This window comes from Podarcis muralis, chromosome 2 (assembly GCF_964188315.1).
Source record: "Podarcis muralis chromosome 2, rPodMur119.hap1.1, whole genome shotgun sequence".
NCBI classification, from domain to species: domain Eukaryota; kingdom Metazoa; phylum Chordata; class Lepidosauria; order Squamata; family Lacertidae; genus Podarcis; species Podarcis muralis.
In genome coordinates this window covers 43,140,473-43,154,153 of record NC_135656.1, presented here as the reverse complement: position 1 = coordinate 43,154,153, position 13,681 = coordinate 43,140,473, and the positions used below count along the sequence as shown (strand labels likewise).

General features: G+C 47.1%; 1 protein-coding gene across 7 annotated transcripts in view; it reads left to right on the top strand.

The window, feature by feature from the left end:
• ADGRL1 (adhesion G protein-coupled receptor L1) overlaps positions 1–2,905 on the top strand; it is a 123,264-nt gene extending 120,359 nt beyond the window's left edge. For 3 of the 7 annotated variants that reach the window (XM_028717301.2, XM_028717300.2, XM_028717299.2), the window contains 2 exons: positions 313–330; positions 2,090–2,905. In XM_028717301.2, coding sequence (XP_028573134.1) covers positions 313–330; positions 2,090–2,868 — 797 coding nt within the window. In that variant the 3' untranslated portion in view covers positions 2,869–2,905. Of the gene's footprint in view, positions 1–312; positions 362–2,089 lie in introns of all 7 variants that reach the window. The other 4 variants (XM_077924366.1, XM_028717302.2, XM_028717303.2 and 1 more) reach the window with 2 other exon arrangements.
• The last annotated feature ends 10,776 nt before the right edge of the window (positions 2,906–13,681 follow it).

The following is a 13,681-nucleotide window of genomic DNA, read 5'->3' as shown; positions in this document are numbered from 1 at the left end:
GGAGGAATGGGTCAGGAGAACTGGCAGTGGAGGAGCTCCTCCTTTACTCTCCTGTAAGAGTAAGAGCCTGCCTTGTGCTGAGACAGACCATTGGTCCGTCTTGCTCAGTATTACCTACACTGATTGGCTGTGGCTCCCCAGGGTCCCAGCCCTACCTAAAGATGCCAGGGAGCAAGCACCTGGTGCTGTGCCACTGAGCTATGGCCACAGGGAGGATTTGGGCCATGTCTTATTTTGCATTACTGGCCCCAGCCACCTGGATAACGCTCTTTCTCTCTTTTCTCTCCCTTTCCCAACTGTTGCTGCCTGCAGGGAGCTTCCGAGAGTCCAGTACGTCCCTCCTTTCCAGTTCCATTTCGCAGTAATGTTTCCTTCATTGCTAGTTTGACTGGCAGGCTGGGGGTGGGTGCAGTACAGATGTGAGCCGAGTAGCGGGTGTGTAGGGAGAATAGGAAGGAGTGCTGGCTTTTTGGAGGGAACTCCTCCCTTACTCATGTTCCCATTTCTCGGAGGGTGGTGGTGCAGCATGGTTTGCGCAATTCTGGCTGTGGGCACTAGATGGAGCTAAATGCATCCGCAGAGCTCAGCGATACCCAACCTTCCCATCCCTGCATGCTGGGTTAAAACCATGGGCCCGTTAACCTAGTGTGCACCCCGTGCTCTAATGGGCTGACTGTACCATCTCTGACAAATGGTCCCTCCAGCCCCAGAGGTCACCCTTTGTTGGGGGGAGACCGCAGGCTTCTTCCATCGGCAGATCAGATAACTTGCGTGCTCCGTGTTATGCATGTGGCTGTGTGCGGCTCAGCAGCCATGCCAACGTGGCTATTCCCTCTCACGTCACCTTAGAGGTTATGCCTTAGTTGCACTCTTGCTATCTTACTCAACAAACCACATTCCTCTTTCCCACACGAGTGTCAGTACTTTCACACATGCATACCTAACTCACATGTAGTTGAATCCTGCGCTTATTGCTTACACTAGACAATAAAAAAGAGAAGTGAACTGCAATCTGAAGCTTGTTGAAAAAAACAGATTAAATTTAACAGAAGAGTATCCCAAAGATTATCAACAAATACATCTTATTCAAGGACAATAGTTCTATATGTTCTTTTTAAAACAAACAAACCCCAAACCGAAGCCACATCTTACCACGTGCATCAGAGTCCTCCTATGCTTGTTTTGGAGACCTGTAGAAAGGAGCAGTGTCTGGTTAACCCTGTGCTGACAAGAAGAGGAGAAGGAAGTTAAGGGGCTGCTGGTGCTGCGGCACAAGCAGCCCTGCCCCATTCTGGCTGGCTGTGCTATCCTGCTGGCAAAGGCACATGCTAGAATTCTGTATATATCTGTGGCACCTTCATCTGCTCCCTGGAGAAGAGCTAAAGCTTGAAGAGCAGCTCGGTTAGTGGCCAATAGCTGGGAGCCTGTCTTCTTGATCTGAACTGGGCCCTGGTGGAAAAGGCTCTGCCTCCCTTCCCTGGGATTCCGAAAAAAGGAATGAAGGGGATTTCTGATGCACGTGGGCATTGCCTTGTTACTGTTATTATTTCATTTTTATTAGATTTCTATACTGCCCTTCATCAGAGGATGAGGATGGGGTGGTTTACAATATAAAAACACAAAAATACATAACATAGTAGCAAACCGAAACAATAGCTCATCCCACAGTTCTTATTATTTGTGTGAATCAAGTCTTAGAGAGTACCTTGTCAATATAGGAACTCTCAGAGAAGCCTTACTTGCTTGAAATGTGCACTGACCCTTTCAATTCAGTTAAATAAATTACCCACTCATGCAGCCTCAGCTTCAGGTTCATCTCTCTTAGCTTCTACCTCCATTTTTGTTGCTGCCATCATTTCCTATACACACAAGCCAGTTCTCCCCGTGTAAAAACCCTACATATTTCTTACACACACTTCTTATCCGCTTTCTTCCTCGGCACACACACATACCACTTGAACGGACCGTCTGCCCAAGTGGAACTTAGTTCCCAAGTGATGGCTTCTGCTCTGTGGCCTAAACATTAGTTGCTCATGCCCTCCCTCCTGCCTCCTCCCGCTAATACCCATATATGTGCCCCCCTTTACAGAGCACCCCCTGAACAACAGCCGAGACGCCTGTGGCATGGACACCCTCCCGCTCAATGGCAACTTCAATAACAGCTACTCCCTCCGCAGTGGCGACTTCCCGACCGATGGCACCAAGATGGCCGACTGCCGACGCAACCTGAGTGACGCTGCCGCCTTTGAAAAAATGATCATCTCCGAGTTGGTGCATAACAACTTGAGAGGGGGAGGCAGTGGCGTGGTCAAGGGGGGCGGGGGTTCTGCCGAGACCTCCAACCCCCCTGGGCCCCCTCCCCCTCCCAACGTAGTTGCAGGGGGAGGGGGTACCAACAATGAGGATGACGCCATTGTGCCTGACGCCCCTTCCTTGACCCATGAGGAGAACATGGAAATTGAACTCATGTATAAGGCCTTAGAGGAGCCGCTCTTGCTTCAGAGGGCACAGTCCATCCTCTACCAGAGTGACCTGGAGGAGTCGGAGAGCTGCACAGCTGACCTGACAGAGGGGGGCGATGGCCAAGCCCCTTCCCCCAACAGGGACTCTTTATACACCAGTATGACCAACCTGAGGGACTCCCCATACCCGGACAGCAGCCCTGAGGCAGTTGGGGAAGTGCTTCCTCATGCCCAAGCCATCAATGAAATCTACTATACCAATCGGCCAGCCTTGGTGCCGCGCAACCAGCTCCAGGCCTACTACCAAGTCCGGAGACCCAGCAATGATGGCTACTTGGTCCCAGGAAGCTTAGAAAACCCAGCAGTGGAGGGAGATGGCCAAATGCAGCTGGTGACCAGTCTCTGAGGGGCTGAGAAGGGACTGAGGGACCATAACACCCCCCCCCCAAAAAAAAACCCCAATGCGGCACTGTTGCCGTGACCTGAACATTTTAATTTTTTCCTGGAAGAAAGGGTGGGGAAGAAGAGAATGGCACAGGGCTGGGGAATGAATGGAGGAGAGAAGGTGGAAGAAAGAGCTGAGTGAGGCAGAGGGCTTCTCCGAGGAGAAGGGAGGGGCAGCCATTTTGTCTGTCTTTCCTTCCATCCAATTAGATTTCCAGACAGAAAGTGGCACGTGGCCTATCTGGTTATGTCCGTTTTCCTTCTCCAGGCAAATAAATGCAGTGGAGGAAAGAGAGCTGAATCTAGGCAAAAGGATCAGACTTATTTTGACAATACCTTCTAGACAATTGCGGGGGGGGGGGAATGATGATGAACCAAGAAATTAGGGGGGGGGAGTTAAAAAGTTGACATAATAATTTTTTTTGTTAAATGTTACGAAAATCAAAGCCATGAGGGTTCCACATGCAGAGACTGGGGCACTTGGGGAAATGCCCTGCCCTGCTCCCTGGCTCAGAGCCTGCTCCCCACCCCTCGCCTCCCATAGCTTAAGAGCACGAGGGACAAACAGGGCCAGGTGGCACTCGGCCTAGTCGGGGTTGAGATTCAACCGTTGCCAAAAAAGAGAGACAAAAGATAGAGAAAGGTATGAGGGTGGGGGGAGAGGAAGGAGCTGTTCAGGTAACGCTATGCTGAGAACCTGCCTTCCAGTATTTGTTGACTGTCACAGTTTATCAACAGGGTTTGCATCAAGTTCTTCAGCTCTTTCAGATTGGCAGGAAAGGTTTGCTTTGATTCTTTCCTCTCTCTCTCTCTTTATTTTTTTTAAATTAAAGCCCACATAGGAATGTTTGAAATGCACCATTGCTTCTGGGGAAGGAGGAAGTAGCACTGAGGTGTGGCTGTCCTTAGATTTTTTTTCATTTGTATGGCCACACATGGTGGCCTTTCCCCCTCCTAGTTGCTTTAGGGCCACCGAGCCTGACGTAAAATTGCACAATAAGTAAGAGATGATGAGGGGTGGGGTGGTGGTAGCGGAGGGGGCTTTTCTTCCCGTTTCACTCAGTTCCACCAGTCGCCCCCACGGGCTGCTAAGTTCCAGCTCCAGACATTTAGAAAGTGATGCAAGACTGCTCTCACCTTCCTTCTGTTTCATTCCTGCCCACGAAGACGCAAACGTCAGGAGTATCCTGCAATGCAAATATGGCTGCCGTCAGAACACATTTGGGACTACATGGGAGAAAGTAGGAGTGTTGAACTCTCCCCCGCCCCCCAGACTGGATGGATTGTCCTTCAGAAAAACAGACAAACAGAACAAAACAAAAAACAGCAACAAAAACACTAACCCAGACTGCACTTTTTTTCCACCCAAAGGAAAAAGAAATAGCAAATCTCCCTCTTCAAGCACAACTCCGACTTTTCTCACCAACTCTCGGCCTGGGAGAGTTGGGGAAGCAACCAGTCTCACCTAGAGGCACCATATCTGCGGGGCGGGCGGCGGGCGGGGTCCAAATGGGTTGGGAAGCGGGGGATGTGATACCAATTGAAATGCTGTAAATATGAAAACCTAAAAACAAATCAGAGAATTGATTTACTCACTTGAAAAAAAGGAAAAACAAACCAAGGAACTTTTCTGTCTGGGTTTTAAATATATCTATATAATATATATAGATATATGGTACTCAGCTCTGCTCTGGCCCCATGTGTGGTATGGGAGCATGGAAGGGAAAATGGGGGAAAAAATCCCTTCCTTGACAAAGACAACTGGGGGAAACCCACCGAGAGCAGATTTTTACAATCAAAAAAGAGGAAAAAAAACATTTTGGCACAATTTTTATGTAATATATAACATATACTGCGTCATTTCTGTGACCTTGAAGCATTTCCCCTTTCCTGCCGGATGAGGTACCTTTTTCATACATCTCCACATGAAGTTGGTTATTTTCTCATTAACTGCCACTTTGGAATTGTGGGTGGGGGAAAAAACACTTTTACTGCAAGACCCAAAGATGCTGTAATGCTGTAGGTTACAGAAAAAATCCTTCGCTTTTAAGAATTTTAAGAGGGGACAGAGTAGTTTCATTTCATCATCATCATTTTTTAAGCAGCCACGTCTTACCTATTTAGAAATTTCCAGGCTAGATGTCACGTTATATCAAAAAGGGAAATGGTGTGTGGTTTTGCCACTTGGAGCCTTGAAATGTTTGTTCTCTTGCTTTTATTTTATTTTAATTATTATTTTTGCATCTTTTGTCCTCTCCCAGTTAATGGAATTGCTAAGAGACTTGGTCAAAAGCAGAAGGCGAGGGTTTGGCATTCTTAGAAGTGTACCTTCCTTGGAATAGGCAGGGGCTTCCTTTCTCTGTGCCATATTGTGGCAGGAAAGAAGAGCCATCGTCACTCCTTGTTGCCTGCTTACATCTCTTACCCCAGTGCGACAAGCTAAGACCCAAGGAGCCAATATTAAATTGCCCTGTACAGTGGCAGCACAATCAATCAAGTCCTCCTTTTCCATCAGGAGACAGCACTAACCCTGATGACAGTGAGCTTTCGTCTTTCTTTCAGTTTCTTGCTCTATGTTCGCCTGTGTTATCATTGTGCTAGGCCTGTTCGCTTCCCCTAGCAACTGCATGTTTGCAGCATCCAAGAATGCCCCTTGATCATGTTTGGTAAAGAGAAGCTTGTCGTGTGCCCATATTGATATTTTTTGCAAAGAACCCAGTTAAAGGCTGGCCACAAAGAAAGAGAAGAACACGCGTTGTGTAACCCTAAAACCCAATACAGCTGTAGCTCACAAAGCTTGATCTGACATCATTTAGATCTAGGGACATGGCATATAATAGGCACAGACTTTTTCACCTAGAGTCATCTCCCCCTCCACCCAACCTAATGTAATTATACTTGATTCAGAGATAGGGACTAATGGTTTTCAGAAGCATTTTGTTTTATATCCGAGTCATACTTTCAAAGGGCACAGGGAATTGGGTTGTGGGGCTTTTGACGCCCTTGTTGCTGTTTCCACAGGTTTGGGTTGTATTCTTCATTAGGATCTCATTGCATGAAAGTTGGAAGGTTAGTGTGAGAATCCTGACAAATCCATGTTGGCTCAAACTCCTTCCTGCCGCTCTTTCGATCTTGGTCCAGAACCAACTTGCTCACTCTCTTAGATGGACACCTTACCCTTGTGAGGACAAGGCCCCACTCCCATTTACCTGATTCTATCACCAAACCATGGTTCTGATCAATCCTCTCCCCAATACCAAATGGCCTTATTCACCCCACTTGCATTTGCTGCATTGGCCCAAGGAAGGCCCTGTGTTCAGGAACTGCCTTGGCATGATCACCAAGAGGTACCTCCATTTGGAAACCTCACGTGGAAAACAAAAACAAAAAAACCAAAGACATATCTGCCCTCATCCATCCTGTTGGAGCGAAGTGGTAGAGACTGGAGTCTCTAGCAACCCAACCTCAAGGCTTTGCGCTTTCCAGCTTCATGTTAGCTAGGAGCAGTCCACACTGTACTTGAGATTTGGACTTTAATTGAAGTGAAAAGATTGACACAATTATGAAGTAATATCAGTGTTATGGCATGTTCTGTCCTGGCACAAGAGGAAGGGGGCGCTAACACTATTGAAGTAACCGCTGTAAGAATAGTCTTGGAAACCAGCCACTAGAATCAGCCCAGATGCTCCCAGGTGCTAGGTAGTGGCAGCCAGAATCCATATGCGTTGAAGGCGTGTTCATGCTAGTTGCACTTTGCCATTGCCCTGTTTCTTTTATTCCTGCTTATCTTGGTGCAAGGAAAAATCTTGGAGAGAGCTCTGTAGAGGCACACCCCTGTTTTAACTTGGACTACAGGTATAGGCCAAGAAGAGTCCTGCAGCCATTACTGCCACTGAGGAGAGAGGTATGCTCACTTGTGTGTTAGCATGCAATAAGGCCAGCCCTAGATATGAGGGGGCCCTTGGCAGACCACCTTCTGGTGAGCCCCCCCCCCCCAACTAGAGACCCCTTACAAGCTCACCCACTGGTAGTGGTGCCAGCAGAACTTCTGATCAGTGGTGTGTTGTCCCCAGCTGGAGAGCTCTGAGATCTGCCACAAGGGATCCCAGCAGCTATCCAAGGATGCTGTGTGGGGGTGCTGAGACTGTCCTCTTCTAAATGTGTGCTCCCTCACCTGTTGTCAATTATGGTTCACCCACCTCTGACAATAGAGTGTGCATCCAGAGAAAGTATAGCTGTCCAGCCCATTTACTTGAGAAGTATAGCTGTCCAGCCCTTTACTTGAGAAGTAAAGCTACCACTGGGGTAGAAGGGGGCTGCCCCCTCCAGTTACAAAAATATATATTTTTAAAAATACCCTGACTGGGCTATAATTATTTTGAGATGTTATTTGGGCTCTTCACATACCTTCATGATTTCATAAATCTCTTTCTTCCCCTAACTCATCTTTTTGTTTCCTTTGTGGGGAAGATGCTCCAACCCTCTGGTTTTAGCTGCCCATTTTAACCTATTTTCAACAACTTCCCTTGTTAGATGAGAGCTGCATATTGTATTCTACATATGGGTGTGCCATAGATATCAAGAATGCTGTAGCGCTAATTGCTGGTTTGTTTTTAATCCTTTCCCTAACATGGAATTTACCTTTCTTCTTTTTAACTCTCATGATATCCTTGCACTTTCCATTTTGACTCCGAAGATTACATTCTTGTGTCATTTGCTACCCCTTTAACCAGTTTTAGCGTTTTGGTAGGGAACTGTAAGTTCCCCTCATATCCAACAGTGATAAAAACAGGCTTTTCTCAATTCACAACTTGAAGGAAATGCCCTATTAGCTTAGAGCAAGAATTCAGAAACTGTGACCCTCGTGATGTTATGGGACAGCCCACAGCCCAACCAAGACTTGGAGGGTAACAGTATGTTCTGTACATTTTTCTTTGGGTCTGCAAGGTGCAGATGCTCCAAATGCCATCCAGCAGCACCCACTGCAGAGTCCAGGTATTTTGAACCTAAGTGGCATTGTCATTCTAGGGTGGAATGGTGGGCAAGGCTGCATATGTCTGCCCTAGGCCTTGCACAGATTGACTTCTACTGAACTTTTGTACAGAATTCATCTTGTTTTATATCATTGAAGTCTCAATCTGTGGGTTACAGAAAGGAATGAAAGGTATCAAAAGTTTGAATGTGAAATCTGTAGGAGAGTAAAAAAACCTAGGAGGCATCACATTTATCGTGAAGCTTCAGGAGCCAACAGGTGCCACTCATTTTGTATGGCCAGAGGGGGCTCAAGCTTCCCCATGGGAGACCCTCCTCAGCTTCCTAAACAACTCCTGCTGACACCTCCAGCCATCCTGGGCATAGCCAGAAGCCCTCTTTGCTTGCACCCCCATTAAGCTGAGGCACCTGGCCTGTCGTTCTGTTTCTCTACCCATCCATCTAAGACTTATGCAAACCCATGAGCTCAACTCACTTTAGCAAAGTACTCCGCTTGACTTCTCCAGAGTTACATATCCTTGGCCCAATGAGAGCAGTTGGGCAAGCTAGCCCAAGCTTACTCCCTCTTCAGCCTTCAAACCAGAATAGCATGGAGAGCAGGATAAAATCTAGGACAAGAATATGGCCCATGATTCCTGTGCCATGAAGCTAGTTGGGCAAATTAGCCTCTATGCCTCACTTAAGTAAGCTGCACTCTGTTCATCTAGGCCATCTTTGTCTTCTCTATAATTGGCTGTCTACAAGCCAAAATGAGGGGCATTTATGCATAAGCTAGTTCAGGACAGCACTACCTCTAGGGCAACATTTAATCTCCAAATCTGCTGCTCTAAATGCCACTCTGAGCTTAATCCTCTGAAGCAGCGGCAGACATGCCCTGCTCCCCCCCTTGTTGGGGGAGTGTAAGACACTCCCTTCTTTGCCAGGAACTCTCTCAGGCTGCCTCCAAACTCCTCAAGTGTGGTTCTTTCGCAGAGTCCGTGAAAGGACAGATATATTGCCTGAACTAGCAACCAGCAGAGCTCAGAAGCAGAGAATCGTCCACCTTCCCCACACTGCATGACCAAGGGGTGTGCTCCAATGCAATGGGGCCTCCCAGTTTGTGGGGAGTGAGTTTTTGCATTGGGCTCCCTGTCAGCTAAGGGACTCCTTATACCAGCAGCTGCTTGCTTGGCACAGGCCTTTGCAAGGCAGCCCTGTGCCCTAGATTGGGTCTCCCCACTTCCGTGGGCAGTGGTGGCCTTGAAGGGGTTGGAACAACATCTGTAGGGCCTCCTAGTACCAACTGGTGGGCCCAGACGCCAATTATTTTCACTCAGTCATTCCAGTGAAGGTTTGAGCACCAATATGCCACGCCCAGCAAAGGTAGAGAGTGAGTGAGAAAGACTTGTGCTGGAACAGGAAGTGGATGCAAAAAGGGAAAGGGATGCCTAGCGGCGTAAGGGGAAATGGCACCCTGCTTTCCATAGCTGCTGGCTGGTTCCCTGGTCAAGCCACACTGCCTCCTTGAAGCTGACCCTCCCTGCTCTCCCATCCTCATTCCCAGCTCCCTCCAGGTTTAGCAGTGAAGCTGTGCCTTTCGAATGGCAGCATGAAGGCCTGAGCCCAGGAACCCAGGGCCTGCTGGGAAGGTTTGCGATTCATTCTCTCCCTTGGCCCCTCAATGTCCCCCTCCTACAGGTTGGTGCTGATCCATTTCAATCTCCACACCGTTGCTTTTTGCCTCCCCCCCCCTCCTCTTTTCCATTTCTCTTGTCTTTCAGTCCCCTTCCCCTCCTTTCAACATGCCAAACCAATTTTGGGTCGAGTGCATTAAACAGAAAAAAAATATAATAATGAAAATTTTAAAAATATTTAAAAAAAAATGGAAACTTGTTGAGTTACAAAAAAAATAAAACAATAAAGAAAATACAATTTCTTGGAACTGCTGGTAGTTGCGAATATTTCTTTGTGGCCAAGATGTACATAAAGCGAAAACACAGCCATGGAAAGGGCCTGATGTGAAAAATCATCCCAGGCACTTTGAAGACTGTCCATGGGGCTAGCTTCACTGTAACCAGCCACTGCATTTTCCTTTACTTATTTACTTTCACAAAATGGATTAAAATTGTATAATAAGCATAAAATTCCTGATTCTCCTCATCCTAACTCCGCCATGGGGAGGAGCAGAGCTGAACTGAGCAACGAGGGGGACCACCCCCACATCCAGCTTGGCTTGCATCAGCTAAGACAGAAGGTGTGGAGGTCCCATTTTTCCCCTCCCATTTTTTCTTTCTTTCTTTCTTTCTTTCTTTCTTTTTTTTTTTTTTTTTTGCCATGTGAGCTCTAGGCCCGGATCAGGCCCATTACTAGCAGTTGGATCCACGTAGGAACCAGCTAAGATTGGTCTCCTCCCTGTCTTAGACAGATCCATTTTAGATACCGCTGACAGCTTCCACCCACCTGTGTCTTCAGCAGGTGCAGTGGCAATGTCCACAGTGATGGAGCTCCACCTGCCCACCCCTCTCAGCAGACCTCTGACACTTCCCAATTCCACGCAGACAAAACAGATTGGTTCTGTTTCATGGAGCAATTATAGCTCCTAAAGAAAAATTATGGAAACAAAATTCTGAATCTCTCAGAAAAGATAATACCACACTCCTTTAAAAAAAAAAAAAAAATTCCCATAGCATCAATGGCTACAGATAGAAAAGGTACATTCTTCACAGTTGTGTGTTTTATCTTGTGCACCAGCAGAGATTACCATCTCCTAGGTGGACTTTATTCGTATGTCTCGTGAAGATATAACCCAAATAATATTCTCTCAGAACTTTACACAAAGAACAGCATGTAGTTATATGTGCAAGATAGTCTGCTTAAGATGCTTTAAACCACTAGGGCAGGCACACTCTGAATACGACCTGTCTTGTATCTTCTAAAAAAGCAGAATGCATCACACTTAACTGAGCTAGTAAAGGCCATCCTATCGCTGAATTTTAGCAAGTCCTTTAAACAACAAAAGGAATGTAAGGGAAATTCTTATATTATGGTGCTATTTTAGAAACAGATAAGAGTTGTTTTATCCATCTGGAGGGATAAGTCAAGCAGTCTTTGCCTCAAGCTTCACAGCAAACTCTTTATACAGGATTCAAAAAAGCCTAATTTCACTACCAGAGATAATACAAACACTTCCCTAGTGTGATTGTTCATTTCCTCAAAGGCTATCCTAAGAGGGCAGCAAGGCTCACTGAAGATAATTTTAGCCATTAGTTTCACACAATCTTCACACAAACTGTTTGTATTGCTGCTGTAGCCATTTCAGCTCTACATAAAGCAGTCAGTGTGGGCGGCGGGGTGGGCGTGCGTGCTAATAATAATCACAAAAGTCTGATGTGAACTGTCTCCTGTGGACTTAAAATTCTCAGAGGCTCCACCTGGGCTCCATAAAGACATTGCAGGGCCACCTAACTTCCATAAATAAATTAAAAATAGCAGTGCCAGCCCAGGACACATCCTTGGTGAAGAAGTAACAACCCTTTGTGATCCCAATAGAATCAGATAAATTTTCCATGAATGCCTACCTTGGCTGCTGCCAGTCAGTGTGCAGACAATTGGTCTCACTTGTCATAAAGCTGCTTTCTACAATACTAAGGTGTGTGGGTAGGAAGGAAGTTGGACTAGTGGAATTAATCCAGCAGCAGAGGCGCCAAGTTGCATCCAACGTTGGGGGGCATCCTGCGCAATGCGCGTTGGGAGGAGGCCGATAGTAGGAGGCCACCGCCGTGAGGCCTGCCACCACCACTACGAGGCCTGGTGCCACAAGGCCCAGAAAGGCCAACCGCCACAAGGCCCAGCACCTCAAGGTTGGGGGGGCAGGGCTGAAAACACCTCAGCTCTATAGAGTTGGCACCTTTGTCCAGCAGGACTCTTTCTATGTTCTTAAACAGGCCCAAGCATGCTATGAAGGGAAGAAGAGCAGTATCTAATATCCAGAGAGGTACCAGAATAATTCAGGCCTGCGTGAGACGCTTGTCACCTGCCTTGCAATTCTCAGAAATAAGACTCAGTCTATTATTTGGACCTTACTGCCCTGTAAGTATGCCTAGGACTTGCAGCTGAATGTGTAGGCTGCAGTTTCCTCAGCAACTGTAAGTGACTAGGAGTGCTTTCCTTAAGCAAGAGAAACATGTCAGAGTGCTGCATTTGCATTAATTAGAGGGTGCTATTTGGGTGTATCTGGTATTGAAGCTGAAACATATAATTGTGCCCTAGACTTGTGTGCAAAAAGTAAATAGCAGTCGTGGGTGGGAGCTGGGAAATATTGCGGGAAGGGAGAGTGTAAAAACATATATTTATTACATTTATATCCCGTCTTGGGTTTATTGGAAGAAAGGCTGGGATAGAAACATCATAAATCTTCCAGTGAACTCAAGATGGCATGCATGGCTCTCCCCAACCAGCACATTTTATCCTCACCACAATCCTGAGAATTAGATTAGACAGAGATGGCAATTGGCCCATCAAGCATCATGTCAGAATGGGGATTTGAACCAAGATCTCTCTAGCCCAACACTCTGACCACTACACCACACTAGCTTCCCACTAACTTCCTCTGTGGCACAGAGAGCATTCAGGCTGCCTAAGCTGCTGTTTAGTCTAAATATGCAGTTGGAGATCTGGTCATCATGCTGCTTCCCCCCACCCTGGCTTTTGATAAGGAAACCAACTACTCTTTCTCTATATTGAAGAATGTCAAGGAAGCTCAATTCAGGAGGGGAAATGAGCATCTTCATCACCTGGCAAAGTCCAAAGCAGTTGAATCAAATCCATATGCCCCCTTCTCCCAATTTGGTTGTAGGCAGTGGGGTGCGGTGGCAAGGCTCACCTGACCTGCAGTCAGTCATGTAGAGGAGTGTGAACCTCCCAGTGGAGACAATCTGGTGCTCTTGCTGGCGTGTTTGCACCACACCAATCACACCACCACCTTGCCCCTCCCCTTCTACCTGTGAGCAAGCAGCAGCAATCGATTGGTGGCCAGGTGAGTACTGCTGCTCCACCACAGCACCACGGCTACTGTTTGTAGACCTACTTTGGCCCATAATAATTTGGCGTCATCATAATTCAATGAGCTCTGACAGAATGAAAGTCTCAAAAAGCAAGAGGGAGATTATATTTTGCTAGGAGGACAGATAGACAACGACACACTTGCAGGGAGGTGGAGGAGAAATTTAGAGCAAAGGAGGATTAGAGATGGTTTTATCTTAAAGCTGGAGGGGGGAACTTGGAGAATTCTGGAATGAAACAAGAGAGCACGGGTCAAAGGATTCTTAGATCCTGAATCTCTGAGTTCTGCTTTCAGTTTTGGTAGAATATAGTTTTGGAGGCACATCTGATTGAACAGTGTGCCTTGTCATCTCATTCTCTGCCTTTCCACTCCCAGTAGAGCAGTTTTAGGCATAGCGAATCAAACAACAGCATACAAAACTAAGGCTGTGCATGAGTGGCTTGAAACACAGCCAGGTCATCCCCTCCCACTGCGTTTTACATTGTCGTAATACTGCATGCGGGGGCGCGGGTGGCGCTGTGGGTTAAACCACAGGGCCTAGGACTTGCCGATCAGAAGTTCGGCGGTTCGAATCCCCGCGATGGGGTGAGCTCCTGTTGCTCAGTCCCAGCTCCTGCCAACCTAGCAGTTCGAAAGCACGTCAAAGTGCAAGTAGATAAATAGGGGAAGGTAAACGGCATTTCCGTGCGCTGCTCTGGTTCGCCAGAAGTGGCTTAGTCATGCTGGCCACATGACCCGGAAG